At 59.1% G+C, this 8,519-nt stretch overlaps 2 protein-coding genes across 2 annotated transcripts; both read right to left on the bottom strand.

Annotated features, from left to right (window-relative positions):
- Positions 1-278: 278 nt before the first annotated feature.
- Positions 279-3,439, bottom strand: ATP6V0B (ATPase H+ transporting V0 subunit b). The gene is made up of 8 exons (XM_075555172.1): positions 3,266-3,439; positions 2,603-2,651; positions 2,056-2,139; positions 1,863-1,940; positions 1,662-1,731; positions 1,499-1,550; positions 1,079-1,269; positions 279-585 (listed from the first exon to the last, which is right to left on the bottom strand). Exons 1-8 carry the CDS (start codon positions 3,330-3,332, stop codon positions 559-561), a joined length of 618 nt encoding a protein of 205 aa, XP_075411287.1. The 5' UTR covers positions 3,333-3,439; the 3' UTR covers positions 279-558.
- Positions 3,440-5,109: 1,670 nt separating this feature from the next.
- Positions 5,110-8,414, bottom strand: DPH2 (diphthamide biosynthesis 2). Its single transcript, XM_075555160.1, has 6 exons — positions 8,062-8,414; positions 7,752-7,864; positions 7,409-7,632; positions 6,491-7,174; positions 6,224-6,400; positions 5,110-6,141 (listed from the first exon to the last, which is right to left on the bottom strand). Exons 1-6 carry the CDS (start codon positions 8,206-8,208, stop codon positions 6,017-6,019), a joined length of 1,470 nt encoding a protein of 489 aa, XP_075411275.1. The 5' UTR covers positions 8,209-8,414; the 3' UTR covers positions 5,110-6,016.
- Positions 8,415-8,519: the final 105 nt, after the last annotated feature.

The raw sequence follows: 8,519 nt of genomic DNA, 5'->3' as shown, positions 1-8,519 counted from the left end.
GACATGGCATGTCTGAAGGTGGCCAGGTGATCAGATGCAGTCAGTTTGGGGCTAGGAGGCAGTGCCTTGAAGACACGGAGTGAGAAGGACCGCAGGGTCTAGCACTCCGAGAGAGCAAATCTCCAGTCTTGGTTCCACTCGACAGAGATGTTCAGGGGCTAGAATCCTCAGCCCAGCACCCTGCCCTCTCCACCCCTGAACTAGCTCTGTCTGGAGCAGAGCCTGTGTGCACAGAATCAAGTTAGTCGGCGCAGGCGGGCAAAAGACGTGGCACTGACCCGGATGAATATCACATTTATTTCACAAACACTGGGGAAGTAGGTGGGGCTGTGTGTAGAGGGGGCCCACCAGGTGCACAACTGTACACACATTGCCAGTGGCCCACTCCCCACACTGAGGGGCCAGTCAAGCAGTGCCTCCAAGCCGAAAGGCAGTAGGGGGGCGTGCAGAGAAAGCTCTCAACACCAAGCCTCCGGAAAGGGTAAGGTCCAACTCCAGCCGTCCCGGGAAAAGCACAAATAAATTAAGAGGGGGGCACAGCCCACCCACACAGATCATCTAGTCACCCATCTTCACTCTGGAGGTCTGAAAAAGAAGGAGGAACAAATGACAGATCAGACGGAGCGAACCCATGACTGGACGGACACACCAGGCCCGTTAGAGGATCAGGATGTACACACTGCGATGGAAACACTGCACAGGGACGCCTAGACAGTCACCAACTCTGAGACAAATGGAGAAAACTAGTAACAAGTCCAGTCACTGTCACACACGGCTCAGATGGGCGGTCCTACTGACGGGCACGTTAGCCCTGAGGGACACAGGGAACACACGAGACAGACTCGCACAGACAGGCAAGAATTCCAACCCAGCCTCGTCCACAAGTCAGCAGAACGACAGAGAGAAGACAATGACAGAAAGCTGTTACAAAAAGTGATGAGGCAAAACAGCAAGAAAGGGAGACAGCTGTCAGCGACACTGGATCCACACGCAGAAATCACCTGGGTACTGAGGCAGACAGAACGTTCAGGGTTTCTAGGGTTGCAAACCGGGGGAGGAACCCGGGAGGAGCGCGCACCTGCAGGATTGCGACGATGACCCCAAAGAGGCCGATGGCGCTGCCAAAGATCTCCACGATGAGGATCTTCACGAAGAGGCTGGGGTTCTGCGCGTCAGCCAGGGCGGCCCCACTGCCCACGATGCCCACGCACACTCCACAGAAGAGGTTACAGAAGCCCACTGTGAGGCCAGCCCCAAACATGGAGTAGCCTGCAGGGATGGGAGAGGAGGGGGACTGAGGTTCAGGCACGCATAAGGGAGATGAAAACAGCACCCCCACCCCGCCAACCTCCTCCACCCCGCCCCCACCCACCCCTGCAAAGTAGATCAACCCAGGCGAGAGAGTGTCAAAATGAAGAATCCAAACTGGACTGGCGGCCAGAGGAGGGGAGGAAGCAGGTGTGAAGCCCCAGCTTTGTACCAGCACAAACCCACCTACCTGCATGGTAGTTTCGATGGCCGATGGCCTTGGGGTTAGTGGCAGTGAACGGCTAAGAGAGGCAGAGAAGCAATCAGTTGTCACTCCCTCTGCCACCCCACGCCATGCCCACCCCTAAGCACCAAGGGCACAGCAGAAGGGGAGACACCCGGGTTGTCCATACCTCAGCCATGTTGCTAATGACAATTGCCATGATGATGCCGTAGATGGCTACAGCCTCACAGAAGATGATGCTGGTGACGGCAGGAGTTGAGTGAGAAACCAACCTTTCTCCTCAGAGTCCCCCCCCCCAACATCCCATCCCATCAAAAGGCTGGTCAAGGCCAAAGAGGTCCCATATTCTCCCAAGGACCCTTGTGCTTACCTGACCAGGTTTTTGGTCTTGATCCTGGGGGCCTTCACCCCTCCCCCAATGATGGAAGACCCAGTAATATAGATGCCCCTGGGGGAAGAGTAAGAAAAGGGCAGTGATGGCCCCAGCTGTCACTACCCCAAAGATGACGGAAGGACATCACCCTCATGGCCAGCCAGCCCCTCTCCACAATCCCAATACTCACCAGGCTGCCCCAACCACAGACAGGGAGATAGCTAGCCCAATGCCCAGGTTCGACCACATAAAGGGGGAGGTCTCAGTAAGGAACCTAGTGTGGGGGCAGGGAGGAAAGCAGTTCAGTCCTGGGTCAGCTCAAAAACCAGACCCCCTACCATGGAGTCAATTCTGACTCATAGCAACCCTGTAAGAGACAGAGTAGAGCTGCCCCTGTTGGTTTTGGAAGGTGTCCATCTCCCCCCTCCCCATTTTTTATAGGGGATAGTGTGAACGCTGTCTGTCTTTATAGGAGCAGAAAGCTTCATCTTTTTCCCACTGGCCAGTTAGCTTCAAACTGTTAACCTTGAGGGCAACAGCCCCATGTAACCCACTACCCCCCACCAGGGGATACAATTCACAGCCACCACCCTCAGCCCCCAGTCCAGGATGGGTAGACAACAGAATCTACGAGCTGGGGGATGCGGGGGAGAGGGGGGGCACCGTTAAGGGAACTCAGTCCAGAGAAGAGGACGGCTGTGAGGACGCTTCCAGGGGAGCCCTCTCCCTGCCCTTACCATGCCACGTCAAAGCGGAAGCCCAAGTCAAAGATGGTGTAGCAGACTCCTGCAACGGGAAGACATTAAGAGTTGGGGGAGGCTTTCTAGCAAGCAGCTCCTCAGCCTAGCGAAGGCCCGTCTCCAAAGGTGCGTCTAAAAGGGAGCGTCCTCGTGTGACAATGGCTCTCTCTACACCTTCCTCTTCCATTCCCAACGCCCCTCCCTCAGTGCCCCCCGCCCCCGGCTCCGCAGGCAGGCCTGAACCCCGAAGGGGCGGGGAGGGAGCGAGGGCCCTACCCGACCCCACCAGATCTACCTGGCCCGGCCCGGCCCGGTGTTTACCCAACAAGCTGGGGGCGGTGGAGCAAACGACCAGGAAAAGAGGAACCGGAGGAGCAGGCTTGTGACCCAATATCGGTCAGGAGCAGAAGGGCGACTGCAGCGGGGGGCGGGGGGGCGCTAATGACAGAAGGGACTGGTGCTCCGCTCGCGTCCCCCGCCCCCCGCCGTTCAAGGAGCTGGCAGGGGCCCCGTCCTGCGTAAAGCCAGACCTGAAGCCCGGGGTTCGGAACCCGCGCTGCGGCCCCGGTGCAGCATCGGCACCCCGCGGGCCCGCCGGACGCCAGCACGGCGGCGACCTACCCGCAGCCCCCCCGCACCCCACCCCGGGCAGGGCCTCACCCACGACAATCATGGAGGCCCAGAAGGCCACGAAGACGCCGGAGTAGAGAAGGGCGAGTCCCGTCATGGCGGCAGTGACGGCGGGGGTCGGGGCGGCGGCGCCAGAGCTAAACTTGCGTCCCTGCGTCCCCCGTCCGCCCGCGGTCCGCCGGCCCGCCCGCCCCGCGCGTCACCTGACACGCTCACGTGAGGCGCCGGCGCCACGTGACCCGCGCGGGGCTGCGCAGCCACGCCGGGGCGCGGGGCATTGTGGTGCTTGTAGGCGGCCGCTTTGGGAGAAGCCCCGCGGTCACCTCCTGGGGACCTGGCGCCTTGGGTCCCGCACGCTTTGACCGCTGGCTGCTCCCCTCCGAGCCCCCGCGCTCCAGCCGCCACCCTGCTTTATGCAGGGGCCTGCTCGGAGGCCGTGGCCGCCAAGGGCCACCTCTAGCTGCCGTAGCCTGCACCGCCTTCCAGGCACCAGCTCGCCGGTGCCAGGCTGTTGGCTCGCGCTGCCTCCTCTGCTGGAAGCGCTTCTCGGGCACGCCCCACCGCCCGGCTCAAGCCGATCCGTCCTGGGAACCACTCTTCCCTCAACGCCTTCCCTGACCCAGAGGCAGCAAAGTGGTCTGCCCGCTTGCCCAGGGCTCTTGACCCCGCGGGTCATCTTAGAACTTGCTAACTACTAGCTCCCGACGCTCTCCGCCTGAAAATGCCCGTGACTCCTTTCACTTTACAAAGTCCTCACAATGCCCCCATGGGGCTACCCCTCCCACACCACCACTGCATGCCCTGCTCGGCCCAATTCTAATTCTGCCCTCCAGACTCCGCGCTCTGCTCCCTCTTAGCATCCAGGTGGCTCACTTTCTTTCCGTCCTTGCTCACATATTCCTTTCTCCCTGACCATCTACTTTGTAGCACAAGCGCTGCTCCCACACACTCCATATCCTCTGCCCTAGGTTTTAGAGGCGGCTTCAGAAGTTCATGGAGACTCCGTTATGTATCCCACAGCTCTCTGAAGCCCCCTGTAAGCCCACAGGGGCTGTTCTACCCTGCTCTAGGTGCACGCTGAGTTGGAATCCACGATTGTAGTGCGGTGAGTATTTTTTGCGTGAATTCTGCATTTGGCTCACTTAGTGTGTAGTATTTTGTCTACCTCCTCTCATGGTAATAGTAAAAACCCTAAGGATTTCCACTTTGCTGATTTCCACTTACTGGCAAAGCACAAGTGCTCAATATATACAGGGGAGCTTCAGAAAGTTTGCGGAAAAACTCTTGTCTTTCCACTCCATCTTTCTACAATCTTTTGGCTCCATTTCCCTTACATTTGCAGAGTACAAGATTGGGGCCAGCCTTCAGTTATCACGGTCCCAGTTACCCTAGTCTGCCTCTACACGAGCCTAGGTGCTGCCTGAGGGGAGAGGCCACACCTCCCTTGTTCCCTGTGTTCTCAACAGCTCTTTTCAGTTGCCCTCTCTCAACCGTCAGGGTCTGGCAACGTGACTTGACTGGCAGTCCCCTCCACTCTGGTTCATGCCTGGGTGTATAAGCACACCCTCCACTCAAATGACCTTTTCACTCTGCTTCTGCTGACTCTTTCCTGCCAGAGATCCTGATAAAGGGTCACCCTCTTTAAGAAAGTTCCCCTGGGCTCCAGCGGCCCCTGGGGTAATGCCCCGTGTGGTAACTGCCTATTTCATGGTCTCTCCCCTCAGGTAAACAGAGAACAGGAGTCAGTGCTGACTCAATGCACTTCTCTGCCCATAGAACCAGGCAGGACCTATAGTGTGCGATGAATAAGAATAGGGACATTACCAAGGGTTCATGGGGGAGGGAGGGGCAAAAATGAGGAGCCGATTCCAAGGGTTCAAGTAGAAAGCAAATGTTTTGATAATGATGAGGGTAACAAATGTACAAAAGTGCTTGACACATGGATGGATGGATTGTGATAAGAGTTGTATGAGCCCCCAATAAAATGATTTTTTTTAAAGAATAGGGAAAAATGTCTGGTTTATTCAAGTTTCTTGAATGCCCTGAGAAACAGTCAGTGCAGCCCGGTGCTATCCACAAGAACACTCGGTGATGTTCAAGAGCTGAGCTGGCCCCGCACAGGGCTGGTTTAGCATTGGGCGTGTAAGTGACAAACTGAATTACCACTTTCATTTCACTTTAACCAATTTAAAATAAGTTTAAATAACCATGTATGCTTAGTAGCTACGGGGTTGGAGAATGCAGGCCTGCAACTGTGATTCCCGGACGGTAGGGGCACTTTTGCCCCCACAGGGGACATTTGTCAATGTCTAGAGACATTCTTGGTTATTGCAATTCGAGGGCAAAGGTTACTGGCATCTAGTTATTAGAGGCCAGGGATGACGCTAGACATCCTACACTGCACAGGAAACTCCCGGTCAACAAAGAACTGTCCGACACCAAATGTCGGCAGTGCCGAGGTTGAGAAACCTTGCTGAGACCATCTAGTACCTGCACTTTGACGAAGACTGAGCCTCAACTGCAGCCAGGTCCTGGAAATGACCAGGTGTGCTGACCTACTCCCAGGAGGTCAGACGGGCTCCAAGGGTGACCCCTAAACCCCTGCCCACAAGCCAGCATGTGCTGAGTCTTGTCCCAGTGTCAGGACTGAGTGGGGTCCATCTCTCTCCTTCCATCCAGGCTCCTTCAAGGATCCTGACAGAGGTGGGGATTGGTGAAGGGACCCCAAAGGCCGCTGCAGTTGACTCCACAGTCCTACTGTGCCTCTGGCCCCGTGTGACATCAGCTGCTGGCCTCATCCTCATAAGCAATGGCAATTCCTCGTCTTCCACTCACGGCTCCCGTCACGGGCGTCTGGCCCAGGCGAGGCTCCAGCCCCTGCCAGCTGCGGGAACTAAGGAACAGAGCTGCAGGGGAAGGGGAGCGCGGGCTGAGTGACAGGCGGGAGCTCTGGGGGTGGGGTGCGAGCTGAAGATTTGGCATACTCACCTGCAGGGCTGCTCTGAACCAGCTCCAGCGGGGGCCGCGGGGTCAGGGCCGCGCACCCAGGTGCATTTGATGGTGCCGGGGCAGGTGCAGGCCGCAGCTCCCCAGTGATGAGGGACACATCAGGTGTTTCCCACAGCTCCGAGCCAGGTGGTGGGAGGGGTACATGAAAAGGAGAGCCTGGAGAGGGGAGCAATGTGCAAGAAAAGCTCCATATTGGTCCTCCAGCCCCCTTCCATGTTCCCAGTTCAGGCAGTGCCCTACACTCACCGGGCAGCAGGTCCCCGTAATGTGTGAGGTAGGGGGCCAGGCCTGCAGGCGGCCGGGCAGGGTTGCAGGCAGCTTCTAGCTCACATGGCGCCAACACAGGTCGGAAGAAACTACCAGAAGGCTGAGGGGCCAGGGCGCCCAGAGGACAGGCCAAAAGCACAAACACATCCACCTCAGGGAAGTTGGCAAGCTTGGCGGGAGTGGGCCGGCCCACGGCCAACACGTAGCTGCGCTTACCAGCAGCCTGAGTTAGGTGCCGCAAATGTGCCAGGGCTTCCCGGTATTGGGCCACACCCAGGGTGCCCACCAACAGCCCCACCACACGGGCATCTCTGGCCCGCTCCACCAGGTAATGTCTGCGGGCCCTTAGCCGTCCAGCCCGGGCCCCCTCATCCTGAGACTGCCCGGTGTCTGCGCAGCAAGAGTAGAAAGGCCGCTCCGGTGGCCAGCCCAAGAGCAGCCGACTCAGGTCTGGGTCAAGGTCAGCGCCAGGGCTGGCTTCAGAGCCTCCCACATAGAAGCCACCATACTCTTCCAGGCACCTTCCTGGGGCCAAGGGGAAGCGGCGTCCAAAACGCTCCAGGGGCTCCGGCTCTAAACTGACCGCCCCTGACGGCAAGGGGAGAGCTGGGCTGGAGACAAGCAGGTCCTGGTACCGTGGACGCAGGAGAGTCGCCAAGGCCTCTGCAGGGGTGGGGTAGGGTGGGATGGGAGGGATGAAGAGGCAGTGTCAGGTGCGGGGCCTGGCAAAGCGGGAGCCCCTCTATCCCCAGGAGGCTGAATGTGACCCGAAAGCAAAGGCTGGGGCCAATCCCATTCCAGGAGCTCTGTGGGGGTGCATTAAAACGGGGTTGGAGGTGGGCAGGGAGTAAGGCACAAAGCAGCAGGCGTGCCCCTTCTGCATGCGTAACCCCTCACCTAGGGCATGGGCGCAGGCTGGCTCACTCAGCAACACCACCGGTGCCGCAGGGTCTGGGTTCCGGGCTTCAAAGGCCTTGGCACAGAGCTCTAAGGCCACAGACCGTCGACCCAGGATATAGGTGACAGGCAGTGGGCGGGCTGGAGGGCTCAGGCAGGCGGGGCCAAAATGGACAAGAGCCTGAGCGCCAGCTTGCTCAGCACCCAAGACGTCCAGACAGCAGCTGCAGGAAGAGAGGGTCCCATTAGCGGGCGAGTTGCTGCTCCCCGTGGGGAACGTGGTCAGTGACAAAAAGAGCGCAGGAAGGAAGACTTTAAAAGGGAAGTCGACATCGAGTCACACCTGCCATAGGCGGTGTCTCCCAGAATGAACACCTTGGACGCCGTGATCTCCTCCAGCCGGGCAGCCACGGCCCCGGCGTCTCCTAGGAGCTGATCAGGGAACTGCAAGGCCACCTGCAAGCACAGACCACGGCATCAGGTTGGCGCCTCTCCGCCACCCCACCCCCCGCAAGGCGTCCTTTCCGGGGAGACTTTCGGTGAAATTCCACCTCTAGCGGTACCCCCCGGAGCCCTCTGCCTCACAAGCTCCCCGTTATCTCAGGGAGCAGCAGCCCGAGAGGTGCGCCACCACTTGCTAAGCCCGCCCTCACCCGCTGACACTCTAAGTCACGGACAAATCCCGCGACGCGCTCCAGCTCATACACCCGGTCCAAGTCCGCGACGGGCGTGAGCAGCCCTGCGGCGCCTGCCTCCCGCTGCAAGGCCGCCTCTGCGGGGCTGCTGAACGCCGACTCCATGAGGGGCAGCTGCGGCGAGACGCTCTGGGGACTCCTCTCGCCCCGTTTCAGGCACCGCGTCCTCCCAGCAGCCTCCACTGGGTCAGAATCCCACTGCTGGGGACGCCAACGGGCTAGACACGGGTCGTAAGACAGTCACCAAGCGCCCGTCCCTCTGCTACACGTGGGGCTACCGCGGGAGACCACTTCCGGCCTTCGGAGGCGGGGCTGACAGCAATTTCTCCAATCGTAAGCCAGCACTGTTCCCGTCCTCCAATCCTCGCCGTCAAGCCTCCCGCATAGAGCCAATGAGCTCTCCGGGTCCGGTGCAG

This window comes from Tenrec ecaudatus, chromosome 1, assembly GCF_050624435.1.
Source record: "Tenrec ecaudatus isolate mTenEca1 chromosome 1, mTenEca1.hap1, whole genome shotgun sequence".
In the NCBI taxonomy this organism is placed as follows: domain Eukaryota; kingdom Metazoa; phylum Chordata; class Mammalia; order Afrosoricida; family Tenrecidae; genus Tenrec; species Tenrec ecaudatus.
Note: the sequence above shows the minus strand (reverse complement) of the source record. Positions and strands in the feature narration are given on the sequence as shown.

What these genes read in the sequence shown, in the direction of transcription:
- ATP6V0B (XM_075555172.1), bottom strand. Translation starts at nt 3,332, where the DNA reads ATGACGGGACTCGCCCTTCTCTACTCCGGCGTCTTCGTGGCCTTCTGG. An exon ending in GGCCTCCATGATTGTCGTGG is followed by an intron (nt 2,652 to 3,265) that starts GTGAGGCCCTGC and finishes TTCCCGTTGCAG; the next exon opens with GAGTCTGCTACACCATCTTT. An exon ending in TCATCGTCGCAATCCTGCAG is followed by an intron (nt 586 to 1,078) that starts GTGCGCGCTCCT and finishes CTTCTTTTTCAG; the next exon opens with ACCTCCAGAGTGAAGATGGG.
- DPH2 (XM_075555160.1), bottom strand. Translation starts at nt 8,208, where the DNA reads ATGGAGTCGGCGTTCAGCAGCCCCGCAGAGGCGGCCTTGCAGCGGGAG. An exon ending in GGAGACACCGCCTATGGCAG is followed by an intron (nt 7,633 to 7,751) that starts GTGTGACTCGAT and finishes CTCTTCCTGCAG; the next exon opens with CTGCTGTCTGGACGTCTTGG. An exon ending in AGCCTGCGCCCATGCCCTAG is followed by an intron (nt 7,175 to 7,408) that starts GTGAGGGGTTAC and finishes CCACCCCTGCAG; the next exon opens with AGGCCTTGGCGACTCTCCTG.